This window comes from Eschscholzia californica, unplaced genomic scaffold, assembly GCF_041429995.1.
Source record: "Eschscholzia californica isolate CP2 unplaced genomic scaffold, dmEscCali1.0.p SCAF_6, whole genome shotgun sequence".
Lineage (NCBI taxonomy): Eukaryota > Viridiplantae > Streptophyta > Magnoliopsida > Ranunculales > Papaveraceae > Eschscholzia > Eschscholzia californica.
The window spans coordinates 18,713,349-18,738,120 of record NW_028238483.1 but is presented as its reverse complement, the minus strand read 5'-3'; the positions used below and the strand labels follow the sequence as shown (position 1 = coordinate 18,738,120).

The following is a 24,772-nucleotide window of genomic DNA, read 5'->3' as shown; positions in this document are numbered from 1 at the left end:
CAATATTCTTGAATTTGCACTTGGATCGAACTTGGGACCTCTGCATTGCGAAGTACATGCAATGACCAACTGAGCTACCAGTGGTTGATAAATAGTCATGTTGGTGACATGGGGTAATGGGTCATGGCATGGCTTGGGTGGGGGTAGGTCTTCCTCGAGAAACATGATAGATTCCCACAATGAAAATGAAGGGTCCAGATTTGCAGATGAAACTTCGGACAAAGTACATCCTCTCGAGAAGCAAACAATGTGACCTGTTCTAATCGGTTTCTCCTTTGCGCTGAAAAGAGAGAGAAAGAAAGATATAGAGAGAGAGAGAAAGCTGAAAGGAAATCATCCATATGGAGAGAGAAATCTGAAAACTTGAGAAAGATTTAGGGCAAACTTTAAATGTGTTGAACAAAAAGGGAAAATCCATTAAAAAAAGTACAAATCTGAGAGAGAGAGAGAGATAATTGCATGATAGAGAAGGAAGAGGATAAAAAGGGTAGGAGGTGGGGAAGAGGCGGAGAAATCTGTGAGGAAATTTGATTCTGGGAGAAGAAACTCCCGAAACCCCCCACCATGTCTGCTATTCTGTGCGGCAAGAGAAGCTCTTTCTTTGACGACCTTTCATCTCCATCATCCTCTCCTCCTTCTGTCTCTAAGAGACTTCGTTGTTCATCCACTTCCCCTATTCATTTTTCTCCTTCTACCATTAACCCTTTCTCTCAATCTTCATCACCACCACCACCATCGTCTCTTTTGCCATCTGATACTCCTACCCTTTCGTCTGTTCCTTCTCCGATCGATCACCTGATCGTCCTTTTTCCTGGCATGGAAAAGGAGGTATCTCTCTCTCTTTCTCTCTCTCTCTCTCTTTCTTTCTATCTGGTATTCATTTAAAGTTTCGTATTGTTATTAGATTTTCTGATTTTTTTTTGGTTGATGATGCAAAATTGATAATTTTTTAGATCATTTGTGTTCTAGGGTTTTCTGATGTTCCCGTTATTGGCGTTTATATCATGGGATTATTATTTGTTTCTGTCTATGCTGTGTTGTTTTCCAAATTCATCCACTAATTAGAACGATCTTATTATCTTTGAGTTTGTAGTTACTATTGTGATTTTGGGTTTCTGTTTTAGTTGCCTAATGTCAATAATTATCTGATTAAATGCCGAGCATTCGTTTGTAAGGGCATACATTCTCTTCTCCAAAATAAGTAAAATTTGAGGTAATTTACAATGTCGAAGATTGCAAGAACTTCGAATCTAGTAACTCATAAATCATTCAGATAGTTTTTAGTCTTGATTGTTATGCTTTCCTTGTTTGCCTCTTAACCTTATTTGCTTTAGGATAGGGTTTTATGATGTTCAATTTGTAGACATGGAGTATGTTTTAGGGTTTCTGCTCTCCTAGTTGGTGTTTGATAATAACATGAAATCTTATGCTGATGTATTTACTCCAATTCATGTTTTTTTGTGCAACCTTGTGAATTTTGGAGGTGTTTAAAACCTTGAACGCGAGGAAAATGGGAGGAGAATCAAGTTTTTTTTTAAGTGATGTATGGTGCTTGGTCGTTTCTTAAGGAACTCTTCGTAGTTTATTCTATTTTCTTTGAAGAAAGAGGCAAGTATTTAGGGTTTTTATTACATGGAGAAAGGAAGGATTAGTTGGGATGTAAGGTTCTGAAGGAGTCCCAGTGATTGGTGATTGAGGTAGTAGCTTGGAATTGTTTCGCTTGAGATAATTGAGCATAGAAAGTGGATACGTCAGTTGGGTTCGTGGTGAGCTCTTCTTGAGAAATGTGCAAGAGTTAGTGCGTTCATCCCTATGGAAGGTGTGTTTTTGGTAACTTCCTAGGGAAGGTGTGTGTGTGTGTTTTTGGTAACAACCGACCTACTGCGTCTATAGGGTGTTGATGGTGGATAATGTATGATTTTCTTGTTAGTAGGTGTATCTTGTGTAAATGAGTTGAGTTCGCTGTCCACCCTGTGATTATTGCCTCCTCACTGGGCATGTGTGGAGCTTCTTTGTAAAGTGAGTTTTCCGCTTAATTGAGTGAATGTTTTGGATTCGTTGCTCTTATCTTGAGATGTTGCAAGTTTACCTGCGAATATAAGAAAACTATGAAGCCATATTCTTGATATTACTTTGGGCATTCTGGAAGGGGAGAATTGCGTTATTTATAGGAGTAGGAGAATATTCTGAAGAGGCCATTGGCGGTTGTTTCACTCCTCTAATTGTGGTGTAAGAAAAAGTAAGGATTTCTCTTTAAATTGGGTGGCAATGATTTTAACTTTCTTAGATGCCCGGTTTCTCTCCTTAGGTGTTTCTCATTGTTATTTTTACTTTTTGTTTCCCTCTGGTTTCCTTGTGTACTTGTATAGTTGTATGTTTCTTATTGCTTTAAATGTAGTTCTTCCCCTTTTTTCTAATTTAAAATTTGAAGGAGAGCTGTGAAGTTTGAATATAATAGCTTATATATTTATAGATAGTTATAAGTAGGATCATTAATTCATATCATGGTTGTTGTTTTCTTATACTACATCTGATGCTAATTCCTTGTAATCTCATTATGCTAAGTTATTAAAACTCCTACAACTGTTAAGGTTTTAGCCTTTAGTGCTTTGATATAATCAACAAACCCAATTGAAGGTCTCGAACTCTTGATAGATTTGTTCATTTGCACCTTTCTATTCTAGTATTCTCTAATCGTTTTTGGCGATTATGAATTCGGGGGATTTCACGTGCGACTTTAGTACTTCCAAATCTGTATTATATTCCTAGGTCCATTAAATATTTTCAATTGATAATATTTTTTGGCCTTCAACATTTCATAGTAATGAGGTTTTATAGTTCTAGAAGTTCTCAATTGTTTAATGTTAAACATCTTGACATGGTATGTTCTGTCTTAGCAGTTATTATTTCCTATTCTCGATTATTAACTATGGACATTGTATGTTAACAAACTTGCCCATTTGGGAGGTGTTTGGTGGCTTTTGAGGAGACTTTTAGTTGAATGTCAGCACAAGGCTATTTTGGTATTAAAGTTGTATACGCCAAAAGGAGAACGTGTCAGTGTAATTTTGTTTCCTCCTGTTCTATGCGATAGCCTAAGAGCTTCACTACTCTAGGGGCGATATCAGTTAAGCATTTAATGTATGATATGCCATGAATTTAGCTGTTATTTGGGCCCATAGATGTATATGGTTGAAAACCACAACTTTTGATAGAGATAGCACATTTGGCATGCCAGCTGTGTACATATTCGGATTGCCTACAATGTGGAGCGGAGTAAACGACATCGAATACGTGGACATGTGGTATTTGTAACACATGACGTTAATGAAAGTAAGTAAGCTTCCATGTCACCATTCCAGTGCGAGGTTTGGATTCTTTGTTTAACTTATTTGAGGATTAGATGACGTTTGTTTAGTAGATATGAAATCAAATGAGTTGTCTAATGGATTTTGGGGGTAGGTGGGGCGTGAGCCCTATAAAGGGTAATATTCAAGATATAGATAGAGAGAAATTTGAGAAAGCGAGAAAGGAGGGAGAAGAGAGAATAGAGAGAAGATAAAGAGAGATACAGAGCGTTAGAGGAAATCAATCTTCCAAAGTTGCGAGAAAGCAGAGGATACACCTGTTATACACCGTAATGGTTAGTATTTTATTCCATTCTTGACGGAGACCAAGAGATCCCTATAATTTACCGATCGTCACTAATCTGTCTTTTGTTTTTATGTTTTCCTTTTCTTTGTGTTAGCCTAATTTCCTGCTTAATTAGGTTTGTTAATTATTTGAGTTGTACTTGTGAGAACTTAAGGTCAATATTCGGTTTTGGCTATGCTGTTGAATTTGTAGAGACAACCCTCTAGGGATTTATTTGTCTCTTTTTGGGGGAAATCTAATAATACAGTTTTATCTGATTCTCATGTATATGTTTATCTTTTGTAAGTTTTCCTTCTTTATTTCTTCTACTTCTCATTTATTTTGTGTGTGAAGGTATTATTTTCTTCAACAATATAATGCTGTCAGGAGATTATAACCCAGGCTGGTCGTGAAGTTCAAAATTTTGTTATTCAAATCTATTATCCTTATGGGTTGGCGGCCCCCTTCTTCAAGTAACTACGCCCGATACATTCGTATGTCTTAAATTAGCCTTTTCTTTTAGATCCAAGACGGAGATCCTAGTATAACTCTTGCTTGAAGTTGAAAGTATAGTTAAATTTGGATAATTTTTGTGTACAACCTCTAGAAAGTGAATGCCTTGGGACTATCTCTTGCCTGAAGTACACATATAGAAAAAGCGTAGTTAGGAACCAAATGTCACAACACAAGAATCAGAAAGAAAATTCATGTCAGACAAACATGAAAGAGCCGAATTCCATCTGTTTTTGGAGTCCTAAACTAGGAAAAATTGATACTCTGTCTTGATTGTTATGTTCTTTTGCCTGTTGTTTTACTTTCTGTTTACCCTATTTAGTACTTCAAACTTATAAATTTGTAGGTTTTCTTTATATTTTCTGCGATTCCTTGTAGTTCCTGATGTTTAATATCTGATCTGACGTTGACAGACACCTTGGTGTAAAGTTGCTTTTCTTTCTCAAAAGCTTGACATGGGTAGACTAATTCCTTTATTTAAATTGCTGATATATTTCTTTTTTCAATGTCATAATTTGTTATGTTTACTAGAATTGATAACACAATTTTCTACATGCTATGGTAGTTCGCAAACAGCGTTTATGTTCCATGTTGTTTCTGAGTTTCTAGACAAAATTAGAACAGCAGAACACATCGCTTTCTTTTCTAAATGTCTCATTCCATTGGAGCAGAACCATTCCAGTTGTGAACCTTAGATCTTTTGTCGACATAGTCGAAAATTAGGAGGCTTTGTGCTATCTATGTAATTTCTTGTTGTTTTTGCTGTTTTTTTGCCCCTTGGGGTCTTTGTATATCCTGTTATTTCTTTTCTAATTCAATCAAATTATTTAAAAAAAAATGTTGTTTTTGACTTCTAGCTCGTTTTAGCTCTTATAATTTTTAAGCATTGATTTGCAAACTTTCAGTTTCTTGAAAGAGCATTCAAAGAATGTGGTGATGATTTGGATTCTACTATCAAGAGTTTGAATGGACTTTGTTTGGGTTCTGCTGAAATGAATTCTGCAGCTGCTGCACCAGGAGGAACTACTCTCCCACAGCAAGGTATGGATTCCATTGTACTAAAGTTCATCTGACAGACTAAATCCTGTGGTTGTTTTTGGGCATTATATTGCATGCTTCTGCAATAATTTTAAATTCAAATGTTCCAGGTTTTTTTATCTTCTTGGTCTTCGTGAAAGTTCCTAAATTTAAATGTTCCTGCATGTTTTCTTTGTCCGAGATGACTAATAAACTCAATTGAACAGGACTCTAGTTTTAAACTAATCTTTGAATAATTTGATTGAATAAAAAAAAGGAACTATATGACAAATTTAAGCGAAAGCCCAACGGTGAGGTACCCAAAGGGTTGGAAGAACAGAAAAAGTTTCATGGCCTTCCAACAAACCGAAAATCTATAAAGGGAAGACTTGTAGCCCATAGTATTTGCTTGCTCCTTAGATGTTTGAACAGCAAAAGTTGAACTTACTCTTTTTATACTAGATTGCTCCTATTAATTTAATTTTGCTTTATCATAATTTATCCGAACTTCACCATGAAGTGACCAGGAACCCCGGCTCAACGCCATACCTTTTAGCTATTACGTAAGTTGACACTCTTAGTGTTTCTGATGTGAATCTCTTTGTTTAAAAGGATAATTATTAATTGGTTTAAGGAGTTCCTAGATTTAGTGTTTACTTTTTTCCAAGTCAGTTATGAATTCTGACTCGAGGTCTAAATTGACTCCAGCCAGATTTCAGACGGTTTGTTTTTGTCTGCCTCATCTGAATGACTGAATTCAGGTAGATTTTGGATCCATTTGATTCAGACGATTCAGATTGAAGCGAGTCAGATCTAGATAGTGAGAAAAACGAACACCACCTTGGTCAAGTTGTTACAGAGTCCATTAGGTTTAGGGAAGAGTCTTTCAATTACAAACTGGGTTGGGGTTTATTTTTGAAAATAAATTTGAGTGTTCAATTTATGTTTAGAGATAGTTTTTGGAAGATATTCAGTTTTCAGGAGAGCTTGAACTTCGGAGAGCACTTCGAATTATTCAATAAATGCCACCCTAAGTTTTTCGAACTACAAGTACAACGACCCGACACGTACCCTATGAATAACACCTATCTTCTTTTGTCACAAAAGCTAATGCTGGGAACATCGCATCTGCTGAAAATCTTTTGCCTGAAGGCTTCCCGAAGAATGGTACAGAGTGGGTGGAACTGTTTGTTAATGAAATGACAAGTGCATCCTCAATGGATGATGCCAGAATTCGGGCTTCAAGGGTTCTGGAAGTTCTGGAAAAATCCATCCGTGCCCATGCCAGTGCTGAGGCTGCTGAAAATTTCGAAAGGGTATGGCACTTATTACTCACGTAGTTTATTTTTTCTTTCTTTGTGCTCTTTTGTGAGGCTTATATAGCATTCTCCTTTCTAGGAAAATGTAATGTTGAGACAGAAATTGGAAGCAGTGGTGAACGATAACAATGTCCTCAAGCGAGCTGTGACTATTCAGCATGAACGTCAGAAGGTTTACGATAGTATGAACGAAGAGCTGCAGCAATTGAAAAAGCTTGTCGAACAATATGAGGATGAAATGAAGAAACTGGAGGTACTCTCTCTCTCTCTCATATCTGCACCATAGTTTAGGAACTCAGCCCCCCACACAAGAGTGTATAGTTTCAGTTTTGGAGCAGTACTGGTGTGAGTTAAGGTGCTGTTTGTTTTTTCATTTTTTCAGATCTGAAATCTGAATTGGGTTCCAATTCAGGTTTCAGATGTTTGTTTTTTGATTTAAAAAAATCTGAAATTTTAGCTGAATTGGGCCGAAAGTCTGAATGGGCTGAAAATGAGCCCATATATTTCAGACTTCAAACCAAGTCTGAAAAATGGGTCCAACTTCTGAAATTTGTTAAATGACGTTTCTGCCCTTATATTTTAGAAATAGAAAATTTTCCAACTTTGAACACCACGACCACCGGCAAAATCACCAGATTCACCACCACCGCCACCACCGGCGAAATCACCCTTGTATAAATGTCAGATTTTTGTCCAAACAGTAAACACCACCACCACCACCACCACCACCGGCGAAATCAACCTTGTATAAATGTCAGATTTTTGTCCAAACAGTAAACACCACCACCACCGGCAAAACCGTCAACACCACCACCGGCAAAACCGTCAGCACCTCCTCCGGCAAACCCAACAACACCACCACCCACCAAACCAACAACACCACCACCCACCAAACCAACATCACCACCACCCACAAAACCAACAGCACCACCACCCACAAAACCACACCACAACCACCATCGCACACTACGGCCACCACCACCACAACACAGAACCAACATCTTCAGACATTTGTGAACCCTCGCCGGATCTGGCGAGGGTTAGAGATATTTCCGGCGAGAGAGTTCCATGGATGGAGAGAGATGGAGGCTGATATGTTGACGGTTTGAGAGGAGAAAGATTTAAAGGCTAGGGTTTCTAACATTTTATTTAGGATAAGGTTAGGGTATTTTTGGTGAAATACATGAATGAGGGGTATTATAGTCAAAATAGTAATTCAGACTCATTAATTCAGATTTAAAAAACAAACACCTAACTTGTAAAACTTTTCAGCAAATTCAGATTCAGCCAATTCAGTTCAGCAAATTCAGATTCAGCAAATTTAGATTCAGACACAAATAAAAAAACAAACAGCACTTAAAGTCTAGTTAGAACTACGTTTCTGGGGATTTCCCTGTATGTTTTGCTAGGAGATATATTTTATTAGATCAGTGTCCTATACGGCTATAATGATCTGAAATCTGTTTTCAGCACTTACGTCGCATTGTTTGATTGTTCACTGTTTCCAGAAACTTGTTTTGAAAGCAAAGCTTAAATTTCAATACACCACGATAGTGTTGGTTTTCCTTTTTAAAGTCGGGTCTGAAATATGAGTCGAGGTCTGGACTGACTCCACTCAGATTTCATAACACATTTGTTTACGCCTAAATATCTGAGTCCTTTGGATGGCTTATTTTGGTTATGCGACAGACAATTCTGATTCATATTAGTCAGATTCAAATAGTGAGAGAAAACATAAACCACATAAGTTACTAATTGATAAAAGATGACAAATCTGATGTCTTTTTTTGGTTGTTTCAGATGAGCAACTATGCTCTTTCTGTGCATCTGAAGCAAGCACAGCAGAACAACTCCAACATGCCCGGTCACTTCAATCCAGATATATTCTAAGTTGGGAAGGAAAAAGGTAATCAGGGAGAGACTTGATACATCATATCCTCCCATTCTTCTAAATACAATTGTCATAAGAGGTGAATATTTATAATCTGTCTGAAATAGAATGAAAGTTACATTTGGATTTATCAGTTTGTATGTATGAAATAAAGCATGGAGTTTAACTTAAAGAGTTTACTTTGTTTGATATTGTTTTTGGTGCTCTCTGCCTATCCGTCGACTTGGAAGGGCCGAACCGTGGAATTGCCTGTGTTGTTAAACCTTCATAATCTGATTGAGAACTGCTTCTTTTAGAGTTTTTACTCCGAGAGTGTAATGAGGCATCAGTCTAGTAACATACTTCCATTTCTGCCTTTAAGTATGGGCATAGATCATGATGCTTCTTGAGTGATTGTAGTACTTCTAGGCACCATTGTTTTAGCCAAGTAGAAAATAGAAAATAGAAAACGGTTCTTTGTTTACAAAATATTAGTGATCTTGTTTATCTCCATATTTAGACAAATAATACTTTATCAATTATTATTAGTTTGTCAAAACGAAGTTTCCAGTATTTAAGTTACAGATTTGTCTGTTGTAGGGTTTGGGTCATTGACCTAATTGACATGTTACAGTGGCTGAGTCATCCTATATAATTATGGGCTCGACGTTTGATAAAATTACCTTTTAAACTAACCTCGTTTTCTTATGCTCTTATTTGTTTCATCCTTCATCATCTTCTCCATAACATTTAGATAAGGAAGTATTTTTCAGAAGAATTGTAAAAAAACCAAGATCTCTTAATACTATTTGACATGATTTACTTCAATTTAAATACTGCTATAAGAAGTTAACTCAGTTTTCTCTCCTTATACATTTTGTACTTGATTTTGTTCAAGAGAGAATCTCAACGAAATGAGAGAAAAATAAAAGGGCATTTTGGGTTCCCAAGAACTCCGACATTAAAACAAAGAATATCCACAAAGGATCAAGTCTGGATCACATAATAAGACGGGGAAGATCAAATGGATGTTTTTTTTTTATGAGATAAAATGGATGTTACTTAGTCCCTCATCTTTCTTTACACATGAAGTTTATCAAAACACCCCACAAGTAAACTTTATTCATTTCTAGGGATACAATTTTGGGACCAGGTTTCAAATCCAAATCAAGATGGTGTAAATAGGAGGAAGGCTTCTTTCGAAAATATCTCTTTTTGTTATGTAAATCGGAAGTTTAACAGCAAAGCACATAATCTTGCTGTAAACTCTAGGAAAAATGGCAAATGTTGGAACTCTTGCTTTCCTAACTGTTCTAACTCTCAATGTAATATCTCTGGACAAGTTTTAATTCTCAATCAACAGATGTTATTTTGTCTCAAAAACAAAAAATCAAGATGGTGTTATTGAGAATTATAGGCCCTACGAAGAAAATAATACATTCAGTTTATTCTTCAAAAGAGAGAGAAAAGTTGAGATAAGAGGAAAGTAATTTTGAATTTTTTACGGGATTTCAACTTTTCCTCATAAAGGCAGTGGGTGGATATAACTGGATTTTCGGTGCTGAATTTATCTTTTACATGAATTTTGAAATGGTGACTCGCGATTGTAACTAGTCTACTAGGTCGAAGGTTTGTCAATGATCCAAGTTGATGCAGGCACGACCGGGCCGGGCTCGCCGTTCGTGGGCTTCACGGCCGTTTTGACAACTTAAGCCAGTCGGCCATAGCATTAGGGTTTTAGGAAGAGTCTCAGTTTAGTAAGATACGTATTGAATCTAGGTATAGGAAGTTGCATTATTTCAGTATTTTCATTATTTAGGAAAGTCCAGTTCCAGTCTATTTAGGAAAGTCTAATATCCTATAAAAGTAAGTCCAGTCTGTTTTTATTTTTCATGATGAAGAGAAAAACCTCATTGAAGTTATTCAAATTTACAGTTTTATTCAGTTATTTACAGTTCGTTATTCGTTCTTCGCTTTACTTTCAGAGCCATCAAAATCCTAGATTTTTTTTAACTTATGGAAAAAAAAATCTATGGATACATATCATCTTGAATGTTGGAAAAATTTTTCACGTTTATGTTGGGATCCTATTCGAGATACAACTCAATTTTTTATTGATCGAGAAGACAAATGAAAAATTCATCAAGTTTCTAAAATTCCACTCTTCAAAGGTCAATTTCATATAAATTTCTGGATTCAACACATAGAAGATTGGTTCAGAAATTAAGATGTTCATGCCAAAGATAAGGTTTTTTTGGTTGAGCAACATATGTCCGAAAAAATCTATGAACAATTCAATACAATGCAATGCAATGGAGACTCATTGACGAAGGAAAAAAATTTATCGATGATTGGACTACATTGAAAATTTTCTTCAGATATGTTTTTCTTCCTTTGGATGAATATTTATTATATGTAGAAACAAAGAATGAATCATGCAGACTATTATCCAAAGTTACTCCGACCACTATGGTCAATGATGTTGAAGGAGAACCTCTAGACAAAAAAAAACAACGTTTTTTTAATCGTGGAGGAAGAAGAAGGAAGAGAAGAAATTCTCGTTTCGAGTCATAAAATTCTTCCTGACTCTATCTTCATTGGGTTCAACTGCTACAAGTCAAACAAAAACTACAAAGGAAGAAAGATTTTAAAAGACAACCATGGCTATCATCGTCAAGAAAACTGCTTCAGACCGTAAATGCAGGGTCAAGAATATGTCTCCGGCTGATTTCGATCGGCGTAAGGTCGAGCTCACTGAAGTTGAGATGTCTGGTCTAGTATGTTCTCGTGTTGGGTCTGACCCATATCAACCATTCATAGGTTTTCGTGCTAGACCTCTTCACATCCAAATCATTGCTCTTATTAAAACCTTAGTCGTTGATGCCGTCATGGCAAAACAATTCATAGCTCCCTTCAACAAATTCTACGAAGCTTTCTCAAAGAATCTCAAGCTTGGAATCCATGAAGACACTCAGAACAAGATTAAGCTTGCTGAATTGCTCCGATACGACTCTACCAAGAGCAGAGATGAGATGAATAGCTTGAAGGACTACGTCACCGGGATGAAGGAAGGCCAGAAAGAAATTTTCTACATGACTGGTGAAAGCAAGAAGGCTGTAGAGAACTCTCCATTCCTTGAGAGACTGAAGAATAAGGGTTCTGAAGTATTCTCCATGGTTGATGCCATTGGTGAGTATGCAGTTGGTCAGATAAAGGAATTTGAAGGAAAGAAGCTCGTCTCTGCAACTAAAGAGGGATTGGAACTGGATGAGAGTGAAGACGAGAAAAAGAAGAAACAAACCTTGAAGGAGAACCTCGAGGGTCTGTGCAAGGTCATCAAGGATGTTCTTGGCGACAAAGTAGAGAAGGTTATTGTTTCTGACCGTGTTGTGGATTCACCATGTTCTTTGGTCACCGAAGAGTACGAATGGACAGGTAACATGGAGCGTATCGTGAAGGGTCAAGCTTTGAGAGACTCAAGCATGACAGATTACATGTCTAGCAAGAAGACCACGGAAAATCAATCTCTTTTAGCTATTGAAAAGGCAATGAATCAAAATCCCCATGAATCTTTAGCTAAACAAGTTTCAATAATACTCATGATTGCATATGATGAGTTCTCATCATCTGAACTTTGTTTACATTATCTATTTGCATCTTCAAATCTTGATAGATTCACATTAGCATTTTCTCTCTCTACCTTGAAATGGAAAAGAGATAATGGGTTTAGTTAGGTACTTGGTAAGTGGTTAACGAAGTATGAGAAGTTTCCTCAAGAAGTCCCTGCCTTAAAGCTTCATCCATATTTGGTCTTAAAGCTTGTGAATGGGTTCTTTCACTTGAATCTGTGGTGAAGTATCTTGGGTTGGTTTTGGATGAGCATTTTTCTTCGTTGGTTTTGTATATTTAATTCTATGATGAGATTATATTGATTGATGGGGTTGTGAAATCTTTATCGTCAGAAGCTAAATTATCTTTTTATGTTGCTAATATTGTCGAGAATTTGAAGTCAGAAGTTGATTCTCGAAAAGATGCATATGATCTTGTGAAAGAGATGGTGAAGACGTTGATGGCCGTCACATGTTTGATAAATTGTTCATTCTACTTCTTTACACGACAACTTATGATAGAGTTTTGGTTTACAAACTTCACGAAGACTAACGTGGAAAGATAACTCAAGTTGTTGTTAAGAGGGAAGATACAGAGAGAGTGATGAAGTGGCTGCCGAAATTCAGAATTAAGTTTTTCATAAAGATTAATCTGATGTTTTTGATCGGATTATTAGATGACGGGAGATGTAGAAACTTGTTGGAAGTTTGTTTCCTACAATTGTTTTTTAGAGATCCTTCGCATCATGGTTTATGGATTGTAGTTGGTAATTTGGTCCATATTTGTCTTTTACGAATTTTCAGCAAATTTCGTGAAAAGTGAGAATTAAGGATCGGTATGTCGAAATTCTTCGTTTGCGGGTGCACCAAATTGTTTTTTTCATCGAAAAAGTTCGGGACAACCCTTGTGAGAGAAAGGGAGGCTGATGTAGGCACGGCCGGGCCGGGCTCGCTGTCCGTGGGCCTCACGACCGTTTTGACAACTTAGGCCAGTCGACCATAGCATTAGTGTTTTAGGAAGAGTCCCAGTTTAGTAAGATTCGTATTGAATCTAGGTTTAGGACGTTGCATTATTTCAGTATTTCCATTATTTAGGAAAGTCCAGTTTGAGTCTATCTAGGAAAGTCTAATATCTTATAAAAAGAAGTCGAGTCTGTCTTTATTTTTCAAGTTGAAAAGAAAAACCCCATTGAAGTTATTCAAAAATTTATAGTTTTATTCAGTTATTACAGTTCTTTATTCGTTCTTCGCTTTACTTTTATTATCTTCTTTAATTCCGCTGCGCCTGCATCACAGGTCCTATAACGGGCAAATCTGTGATGCAAACGCTAATGCTAGTATTTTTCTTTGACCCTAAAACTAACAATCCTTTATTTTTTCTCAAAATTTGATATTTGAGTTTAAGTCCTTGAAATATCTTACTTAGTTTTTGGTCCTTGCACAAATTGAAAAAACTTGCGCACCAGATTTTGCTTCGCTTTTTCTTTTGGGTCTCGTTTGTTTTGAGAGGTTCAAACTTGGGTAGTGTTTTGTTGCGAATTCATCTCTAAATTGGTGAAACTCAACTTATACTGTTTTGAAATCTAGATCGAGTTAAATGATGAAATCATGAATGAAAAGACAACAACGAAATTGATACAAGGAAGAACAAATAGAATTATCCATGTTAAGCTGAAGTCAATATGAGAACTCGTGGATACGAAGAAATCAACAACAATGCCGCTAAAAGTCAGATAATTATTACTAGAAATCATCAAAGAGATTCAAAGAATCTAACTAGCAATGCATTGAAAATCTCTACAAATCCATAACCAACCCAAGAACTAAGCAAATCATCAAATCTATTAGCAATACTGTCCATACATGTTTCCTGCACATTTTCTTAGTTTGTACATAATCACAGTTTTCTACATAAGAAATATTCTTCAACACTGATGTCGAAAATTCTCTAGTTAGGTTTACCTCACTAAACATAACTACTTTCTTTTCAATTGGACTTTCAGTTGTTTTCTCATCTTATGTCTTCTTCTTTCATATATTTATCCATTTTCAGTTGCACAAACCTGAGTTTTTTTTTGAGAGGGAATCAAAACTAAATAAAAATTGTTTTACCTGAATTTTCTTGATATATAAAGATGAAGAAAGAGGACTTAGAAAACCCTCCTGTAGGCCTTGTCTCGTTCGTTTAGCTGCTTAGAAATGAGGGCAAAATGGGGTCCGTCAAACTATGGGTAGCTGAAGAAAGAAGGATTAATCTCAGCCGTTGAGTTATCTGAAAGGTTAAGATCGGCAATTAGTGCAGGGATGTCGCATCAATTACTTCAAGTTCATAAGAACCTAAACTTAATTTAGTTTTGAATATAAAACAGTCCGCCAACTGGTCTGATTTGCTGATGCAAGATTCCACGTCAGCAAATCAGACCCAAGTCAGACTCTATCTCGTTCCTAATAGAATTGTTGTATTCTTTCCCTCCCCAATCTTTTTCTGAGATCTCTATCTTTGACTTATCTATCGGATTACACACACACTCTCTCTCAAATCTTTATCTATTTTTGATCTCTCTTCCTTGGATATGCCAATCCTTGTATCTCAATTGAACCCCTAGGGTTTCAGTTGAGAGATAAAGAGAGATTCGAGAGAGAAATTCGAGAGAGAGAGAGAGAGAGGGTGTTTGATTTTTGCACTTATCAAGTGACTTTCATTTATTTAGTGCGGGACAACAATTTTAGATTGTTCATTTTTTCACTTAAGTAAAAAAAGTATGCTCTATCTTGGAGCTTAATGTTTTGGGTCGCTGCTATTTACAGAGCTACTAAGAGCTATTTAGAGAGCTGGCTATTTGTAGATACACTTTTGCTATTTACAGAGAGTTTGACTTTATCACAACTTATTAGGTATTTAGAATTAGACCCCTATTTTACAGATAGGTCATTCCCTCCATCTAAATTCTAAAACCATTTATTCCCTCAAAAAATTCTTAAAGCCATTTTCTCAAATAAATATTATTATAGATTTATTATTATAGATTTATCCTTAATCATATACACTCATGGAAGTAGATTTCTCTTCAGATCTTTAGGTAGTATTCAAAGAAATCTTGTCATTGAAGAAGATGAGATTTTGTTGTCATATTTTTTGTTGGTTCTGGCTGAAAAATTTCGATTTAAATTTGGTGGTTCCTACAAAAAATCCATATTTTTTTTGTTGTCATATTTTTCTTGTAGTTTTTGTTGTTTTTCATCGAAATTTGTTGGTAAAAATGTCATAGAAAATGTTCATCGTTTGAAGCATTATTTCACTGAAAATTTGGGTCGTTCATAACAGTTAGGAAAAGATGTTGACATAGAAATCTAAGTTCTGTTTGGAATAATTACCACAAATTAGTTTATCTTACTTCTAAAGTTATGTCTTTACTTAGAATGTTGTTATATGAGTCCAATGAAGAGTTATAGTTGAGCTCTTCCATTAATGAAGTTTATTGACCACCAAGCTACTTCATTAATGCACCTTCCTCATTGTTAGTTTCTTCCATTACTAGTGTTTCTGGTAGGTGATTGTGAGTTGATTGCTCATAGTTATGGTGGTGATTGTTGGGGTGGTGGAAGGTGTTGGTGGTGGGGTTTGGAAATGAAGGAAATCAAATATCTTCTACCCTATAATTAATATATATATATATTTCAGTTTGATCCTTATGAAAATTTGATTTTAGTCCCTATGTGCTCTGTAAATAGCAAACCTTATTAGAGAGTGAAAATATTCCAACTTTTGGGCTCTCTAAAGAGCCGAAGTAGCTCTGTAAATAGTTTTGGCCAATTTTTTGCGCTTATTTTAGAAGTGCTAAAGATAACATTTTTATCTTATAATAATGATCAATATGATCGTAACTAAAACGAAAATCTTAAATAATTGATACGTACAAAACTGTTTTTTAATTTAATTAGCGACTATTATTTTCCTTCTTCACTCATCTTTCACTTAAGCTTTTCTCCTAGATTTTTTCACCTTTCCTCCTTCGCCAATCACGAAACCACCCAAATTTCATGATCCAACGTGAGCTATTTCTCCTTCATAATTATTAATTGTATACGTATAACAATTTTGACACAAAGTAATCATAAATTTTAGTTCTTTTGTACTAAACTCACGAGCTTAATGATTTAGTATGAAATGCATTAAATGATTTATGCCAAAATATACAATTACACATTATTATGACATTTAGAACTAATATAAATATAGAAATCAAGCACTTAGAAGTAACGAAAAACAAATACATAATACTTACAATTAATATCACTTATTAAGTGATTATCACTTAGTAAGTGATAGCATTTAGTAAGTGGTAGCATTTATCAGTGCTAAAATGCTCTTGACAATTGAGTCATTTATTTGAATGATTAAGATTGGCAATTAGTGCAGGGGTGTCGGTTCAATTACTTTAAGTTTATAAGGATTAATTTAGTTTTCTTTTAAAGTAGTCCCCAACTAGTCTGAATTGCTGACGCAAGATGGCATGTCAGCAAATCGAACCCAAGTCGGACTATATTTCGGATTAAAGATGTTCTAATAAGTTTCTCAATAAAAGGAAATTCAAATTTGTATCCGATACAAAAACTTATAGGCCATGTTTGGCGCGCGGGAATCGCGTGGGAATGGAATGTGATTCATGGGAATCACAATCCTGATATTGTTTGGCTCGCGGGAATACAGTGGGAATCCTATTCCCGGGGGAATAGGATTCCCTCAAAATGGGGTAATAGCAAACCCAGGGAGGGGGGGTGGGTTTGTGATTCCCATTCCCGGGAATGCTTTGTTTTAATATTTATAGACCAAATTATCCATAATAAAATATTAGAATGACTATTATTAAAATCGTCCTCCACACAATATCACAACTAAAAAAATTAAAAACCTATGGTTAGCCACCACCATAGCAATACTTCCTCTCGCTCAAATGTAACTCTTTCTCCCTCTCTAGTTTTTTCCCTATTCTCAGGTTCTTTTTTCATTACAATCGATTTCATAATGTTTAAAAAGAAAAAAATTTAGCCATGACCTTTATTTATTTTAAATAATTTTTTTTAAATGGTCAGCGTCCCTCGAACCTTTGACCTCCGAAGTGGAAGATTATACCTTTTACGACTCCAACCAAAGGTTGTTGGCATTTTAAATAAGTACTATTTAATTGGTGTGTCATGTTACTATTTCATATATGCAATTTTGAATAAATAATACTAATTAAAGTATATAATAAAATTGACGTTTTATTTATGTAGTTTAAGGATATAATAGGAATTTTACAAAAAATTATATTCCGATTCCTACACGAACCAAACACCAAGTAAGGAATCTATCAGGAATCGAATTCCTATTCCTGGCCAAACCAAACATCAAACTGAATGATATGATTCCCAGGAATCGTGTTACGGGAATGTGATTCCCGGGAATCACATTCCATTCCCGTCCGCCAAACATGGCCATATAGTTTTGGTTTATCAATGGTGTAAATTAAGCCAAACTGAAGTGGCAGAAAGATTCTTTATAGAAATGTTGGATCGTGGAATAGAACTGGATGTTATTGCTTACAATGTTCTCTTCAGTGGAATTTTTCGAAAATCAAGTTTACAACGGGAAGATCGATCAGAAAAATAAATTCAAGCTTACCCTAGGGTTTCAGTGAGAGGGGGAGAGAGATTCGAGAGAGGGATGAAAAAAAAGGAGATCGGAAGAGAGATTAGAGAGAGAGAGATCTGAGCGAGAAATTAGAGAGAGAGATTCGAAAGAGAGAAAGAAAGAGGAAAGAGACAGACGAGGGAGAAAGAGATGAAGATGAGAAAGGCGTTTGGAAGAAATTTTTAGTTTTTCCACCTCATGAAATTTTGTACCTCGGATAATTTTCCTTTTTCCCCAAAAGATATTGACCTCTATATATAGAGAGAGATGAAAAACCTCGAAAACACTAAATAATAGAAATTGATGATATATGGTCAGCTGCAACTACATTTTGTGGGGGAAGTTTTAAAGACGCCCCTAATAAGTGTTATAGGCGCCTCTCTTAAGACAAATGTGAGAGGAAGTTTGTGAAGGATAGAGGCGCCTCTAACACTTATTAAGGGTCTCCTCGTTTTTGTTAAAGCGGCACTGACTAACAAAATGACTTGGTCAATTATGATTGACCAAACATGATTATAAGGACCCTTAACAATGGGTATGCAAAACTTCTTCGAGGGGTTATGCGCCCACATGAATTATTTTTCTCCCTCAAACTCAAATCCCTAAGTGCATTGTTGTTCCTCAACTCTAAGATCTACAGGTACCTTGTTTCTTGAAAACCACCACAAATAACAAAAAGTTTAAATTTTTTTGGAAAAATGTCAAATGACTCTGAAAAATCAATCTCTCGACGTGGTGCAGTCTTTAAAGATGAAGGTCAATGAACATTATCTAACACATTATTACATGTTTGATGAATTATTTTTTTTATATAAAGAAAAAACTCGTGGAGTACGATGGTTATTCTGTCTGGTTCAACTGAACTTAAACGTTAACAATTAAAACTACTAGTGCTTATCCGGCCAGACCAGGCTCACCTATTATAAAACGGTCCATACCAAATTGCAGGTCGGGCCCACGCAACCCGGACATGAATAGTCTCGGGCTGGGGCAGGGTCCGGTTAGCTAAACCCATGGCCCAACCCGGTCCCGGGACTTAACCCAGGCTTGGCCTATCCGTGTCGAGCCAAAACCCACGTCTGGTGGGGCCAGCATGTTTTTCTTTTTTTAAAAATATGAAATTTCAATTAAAAGTTTACCTAATCTTAAAAGTAAATTAAAAGAAAATATTACAAATATAAAACTATAAGAAAACGAGTCAAAACATAAGCATTTTTTACCTTTAAAAAGAAAATAGAATTTACCTAAAGAAAATTAGATTATAAGATATAAAGTAATGAGTATTTACCTAAAGCAAAATAGAACTTACCTAATACTAAAACCAAAATTAAAAGAAAGTAGGAATTACCTAAAAACTTCTTAATATTACTTGTCTAAAGTTAAGATTTTACATAACTAATCTAAAAGATTTTACAGAATTGATGTAAAATATTTAAAAGTATTTACCAATTTTTTTTTCTCTAACTTAAAAAGAAAAGATTTTCTGAAACTTAAATAAAAAAGTTTATAAAACTTACCTAATTCTTTTATATTCTCTAACTCAACATATTTTCTAAACTTACATAACCTATAAATCCTTAATAAGAATATAAATATTTTTTTTATAACTTAATAACTTACCTATTTTTTTTTTAAAATAAGATTTTCTAAAACTTACTAACAATTTATTCTCTAACTTGAGTTTGTTACGTTATACTATTTTAAGAATATGGCAGACATCATTAGACATGAGCACGACCCTGAACACAAAGCTTTAAGGACGCTAGTTACAAACTCACCTACTGTCCATCGCGAGCAGGACATGAACAACTTAACAATAAAATATTTGAATTCAAAAATTAAAGTATTTGTTATATATTTTATTTTTATTAATAAAATTTATTTATATGAAATAAAAACAATTAATATTATTAATTAAATATTATTATTGATTAGTATCTTAAATAGAATCCAACTCAAGTGGACTTCATGCTTCTTCAATAGTAAGATCATGTCGATTACATTATTATTATTAATTAGTATCACAACTAATAGATAACATTATTAATTAGTATATAAAGTTTTATTAATGAAAACATTTATTAATAATACTATTTAAGATAAGAATATCAATTAATAATATTATTTATTAATTAGAATATTAATTAATAATATTATTTATTAATTAGAATATTAATTAATAATATTATTTATTAATTTAAATATTAATTAATAATATTATTTATTAATTAGTAATATCATTTATTATTCAGAATATTAATTAATAATAATATTTATTATTTAGGAGAAATCGAGAGGGATTGGAGGTGTTGACGGTGGATGGAAGATCAAGAAAATAAAAGGAAACATTTGAGGGTTGTGGTGGTGGGGGGGGGAGGGGGGGGGGGGAGCGGTGGTGGTGGGAGGTGGCGCCCTGAGATAGAAACAACCTTCAACCTCAAAAGTTTTATCATTTACTCTGTACTAGGTTTTGACATGCTTTATGTATAGGCTTAATTATTTTTTGACTCACCTATTGTACAAACTAGTAACTACCCAATATCGTTTGATTTTTATTCTAAGAAATTTGACCAAACTGCCTAAAAGATTTGGACTTTGGTTAAAAATGATCAGTTCATCTTTTTTAGTCTTCAACTCCTAAGTACATTTTTAATTTGCAACACCTTGTGACAGATTTACAATGTTTTGCGACATCTTTGCAGTGCCTTGCAACAACTTTACATCACTTTGCGACAACTTTACAACGCTTTGTGACAACTTTTCAACGCTTTGCGGCAACTTTACAACTGCTTTGCAATAGCTTTGGAGCCTCTTGCAACACCTTACAACAGCTTTGCAACACCTTTCCAGTGCCTTGCAACGCCTGTTTAATTCTAGATTTGTTCTCTCTCCCTATTCTTTGTAACTCTTCCTCATTTATTCTAGGGTTATTTCCCTAATAGCCCCTAACTTTGTGACCAGCTTCCTCCCTAGCCCCTAACTTTATAAAAAATTCTCAGATGACTCCTTTTTACAGTTACCGTTAGAATGCCGTTAACCAATCATTAACTCTCTCTCCTACATCTCTTCTTCTCTCTCGCTGCCACCTCATCTTTTCGCCACCTTATCGTCTTCTCCGACGAAGGTCGCCGACCGGCGACCTTCAAACATTTTTTTCTCTCTTCCTCTCTCTCTCTAACATTCCGGCGAAGATTTCCCTTCGCCGGAGTGTTAGAGAGAGAGATGAAGAGTAACAAAAAAAAGAATTTTAAATGTTTGAAAGTCGCCGGTCGGAAAATTTGCCGGCCGGCGACTTTCGTCAGAGAAGACGATGAGGTGGCAAAAAGATGAGGTGACAGAGAGATAGGAAAAGATGTAGGAGAGAGAGTTGATGACTTGTTAACGACGTTCTAACGATAACTGAAAAAAAAAGACAATCTGGAAATTTTTGATAAAATTAGGGGTTAGGCGGGAAGTGATGAGTCATGAAAATGCCTCATCTGAATATCTTAATTTAGACTAGTTAGTCTAATTCGAGCTGTTACTCTGATGTTTTGCTTGTGTTTCCTTACTCAGGTACCTTTTTCAGAGTTATGTGTGCAAAACGGATAAAAGTCGGAGAAATGCAGATTAGGGGTATTTTGGTCATTCTGTGATTCTGATTTCATGATCAGTATTAGTGCTCGGATGGAAAGTAGAGTCCAAGACGAACCCGTAGGCGAAAACGGAAGTCAAATCGGAGTCCGGATGAGTAAGATAGAGCTAGTCAAAGTTCGGGTCAAATTTGGTGGACCAAGAGTCAAGAAGGACACGTGGTGCGCATCGAGCAAAGTAATCAGAGGGACAAGAAACAAAGTGGGCTACTTTCTGTCACGTCCAGAGGTACACCAAGCTATACTCGTGACCCGGACAGCCCAACCCGACTCGATGACGTCAGCTGACGTCATCGTCATCTTCTTCCTTTTATTAGAACCGAGAGTTGTTCTTCTTCAAATCGAGATTTTTCAAAACAGAGAAAGTTTCTCTTATAACCGAGAGAGAAAAGGAAAGAAGAGAGAAGAAAGGAAAGAAGAGAGAAGGATGGAAATCACGATTATTTGAAGAAGAAAGAAGAGAAGGAAGGAGGGACAGGAACCGTGAGCTGTAGGAGAGATATAGTTGCTGTTTTTAGAGAGAGAAGATATTTTCTCTCTCTAAAAACCGCAACTAATATAGCTGAAGAAGGAGGGAGTTGAAAAACATCTCATCTCGGATGGGATGAAGCTCTGGAGCTCAAATTAAATCGAAATATTAGAGAGAGAGAGAGAGAGAGAGAGAGAGAGAGAGAGAGAGAGAGAGAGAGAACAAATCTTCTCACGGACAGAAAACAGAGGACCCATTCTTATCATCATAGCATCACTCGGTTATAAGGAAAACAGAGAATAGCTAGAGAGAGAAACAGAGATCATCTCTCCACTTAATCATCATCATCAACACCTATCTTTGAACTTCTTCTCCTGTAATTTATACTTTTTGTGAGAGAAAGAAAAGAATAACAGAGAGAGAGAGAGAGAGAGGTATTGTAGAGAGAGAGAGAGACTCGGTTTTAGAAATTTAATATTATTCGATTTTCTCTTTCTTTTTGTTTCCTGTTTAGTGAGAGAACAAGAAATAACATAGAGAGAGAGATTAGATTAAGAAAAGAAAGAGAAAACAGGAGGTTGAAGAAAGAAACAGGAGGTTGAAGAAGGTGAGAAAATAAATTTTCTCACAGGGAAAATGTTTCCGGGAAGACGAGAAAATCGTTTTCCCTAAGGGTCTGTTTGGCAGAATTTGGGGAAAACAGAAGGAAAATCTTTCCCTAAGGCCCTGTTTGGTTCTGAAATAGCGAAAAAGTTAAGTTTTCTTCTCCTTCTCTTTACTTTATTTTCCAATTTCTTTTATTTAATGTCCATGAGTAACTAATCTTCTAATCTAGGGTTTAGATGAAGTCGTAATAATCATTTTCTCGACAATTTATTAAAGTTTTTACCATTTTAACGATAAAATCTTCCGGGTTTTTAGACCGTTCATGGACTAAAAACCTGAGTTATATAAAGAACTATCTAATCAGACCAAAATTAATTTGTCATTAGAATTGTTAGGAAGACGGATTCAGAAAACCCTAGGCTCTCCCCCATTTGAGTTCCTTGTATCATTTGTAATTATTTTCTTTCCATCATTTTATTTTAATATTTTATTCATTTAAAAACCAAAACCAAATTATTTTAAAATCTTCTTACTTCCAAGTCTTAGAATAGGTTTCACTTAGTCTCTGAGGAACGAACCGGTCTTACCGGAATTTATTACAACTTGACACCCGTGCACTTGCGGGTGTAGACCTAATTAGGGTAACCTTTTAGGCCCATCAGGAAGCTGGTCACAAAGTTAGAGGCTATTAGGGAAATAACCCTTTATTCTATTCATCACTTTCATTTTCTCAGTTTTCTTTAATTGTTTTCGTTCTCTCTCCCTCTTCTTTGTAACTCTTCCTCATTTTTATCTCTCTTGTTTTCCCTCTTTTTCTTATTACAACATAAACACACTAGTAATTACATGTCTTTCTGTTTACTTCTAGATTTGTTCAGTTCCGAAGAGATGTGCTACAGACTTATTATTTTAAACCTTATACGGATTTGTCGAGCATGCTCATTGCCTTGAGATGCCTTTTGTCTATAAATCCAACAACTTAAGTCATAAAAACTTCTAATTTGAGAGTGTCATAAAAAAACATTACTCGTATGAAATTGTCTTATTTTCGAATCAAATTAGATTACTAAGGAGTGAATGACTCTAATTGTTAATTGTGGATGGTAGGACCACTATATTATTTTGTTACACAAGCTAATATTATGAACATCACAATTTCTGAAAATTATTTGCCTAAAGGCTTGCGGAAGTGTCAGAATTGTCTTCTGATGCAACAACAAGTGTCAGAATTGCCGAAGGGTCAATGCGAAATTATTGAAAGAAGTAAAAACTCAATATTCTATAGTTTGTTTTTTTTTGTCTTTTTGCTCATGTCTGAAAAACTTATAAATATCTTTTTTTTTACAAATATGTTGTGGAGACAAAAAATTGAAAGCAATGGTACATGATAACAATGCCCTCAAGTTAGGAGTGACTATCCGACGTTGATACCAAAAGCTTTTCAATAGTATGACAAAGGAGTTGTAACAACTGAAAAGTTTTGTCGAACAATACGAGGATGAAAGAATCTTGAGATATTTTCTCTTTCTCATGTCCAAACATTAAGACACGAGACTTGAAATGTAGTGCTAAAACACTAAATAAAGTCCACACAAGTTGCATGGGTAACGAGTTAGTCACTTAATAGGTTATTTTCAATAAAGTTGTATGTTTTCACTGCAAGGGCATATATGGAGCAAAAATCACTTTTCCATCTCAACTTCACTAGAAGGGCAAAAGTGAAAGGGCAGATGAAGAGTAAGACCTTAGATAGTCAAGGGAGTCACTCGGTCATCTTAAGTGGTCAAATGAGAAGCTAGAGAGCAAAAGAAAACCCCCAACAGCAGTTTGGCCATTATTAACTTAAGAGAGAGAAAAAGAGAGACAAGTTGGCACAAATGGGTCTTACGAGGATTTTGTTCTTTTGGGTTAAAGGAGAAGACAATATGACACCACCAGTGGGTCTTAGGAGGATTTTCTCATGATCTTTTGGGCTAAAAAAGATAGTGAAAAATGATAAAAAAAAAAAACCCTAGCAGAAAAATCAGAAGACAATATGGTCGTATCTTGCCTTATCTCAAGATATATCGTATATACGACCATATAATTTTATCATTTACACACCTTTTATTAAGGGGTATTTTCGCACCGACAACTCATCAAATATATCTTCTATAAGCTCAATTTTCCAATTACCTGCTTCATCAACCAACTCACTTACTAATAATGGAGTGTACGTATCTTGCTCTTCATGTTTTTTTCCTGGTTTGAACCCTCTCAATGTGGGGACCCATGGGTCTTCCCATATTTTAATTTTTTCTCCATTACCAACCGAGTAACATAGTCCTTTCGCTATACTACTTCTCATCTCCAACATACTTTTCCATGTCGAGTGATGTAGAACGCAGCGGAATTTAAGAATAAACTAAACTAATACGAAGAACGATCAAAA

At 35.4% G+C, this 24,772-nt stretch overlaps 1 protein-coding gene and 1 pseudogene across 2 annotated transcripts; both read left to right on the top strand.

Annotated features, from left to right (window-relative positions):
* Nucleotides 1-187: 187 nt before the first annotated feature.
* On the top strand, nucleotides 188-8,545 carry LOC147532190 (uncharacterized). The gene is made up of 5 exons (XM_086646051.1): nucleotides 188-828; nucleotides 5,052-5,187; nucleotides 6,271-6,479; nucleotides 6,562-6,735; nucleotides 8,283-8,545. The coding sequence occupies exons 1-5, from the start codon at nucleotides 565-567 to the stop codon at nucleotides 8,370-8,372; spliced, it is 873 nt and encodes a 290-aa protein (XP_086502177.1). The 5' UTR covers nucleotides 188-564; the 3' UTR covers nucleotides 8,373-8,545.
* Nucleotides 8,546-11,012: 2,467 nt separating this feature from the next.
* On the top strand, nucleotides 11,013-12,526 carry LOC147532189 (uncharacterized; annotated as a pseudogene). Its single transcript, XR_015228105.1, has one exon. The product of XR_015228105.1 is annotated as an uncharacterized LOC147532189 (transcript).
* Nucleotides 12,527-24,772: the final 12,246 nt, after the last annotated feature.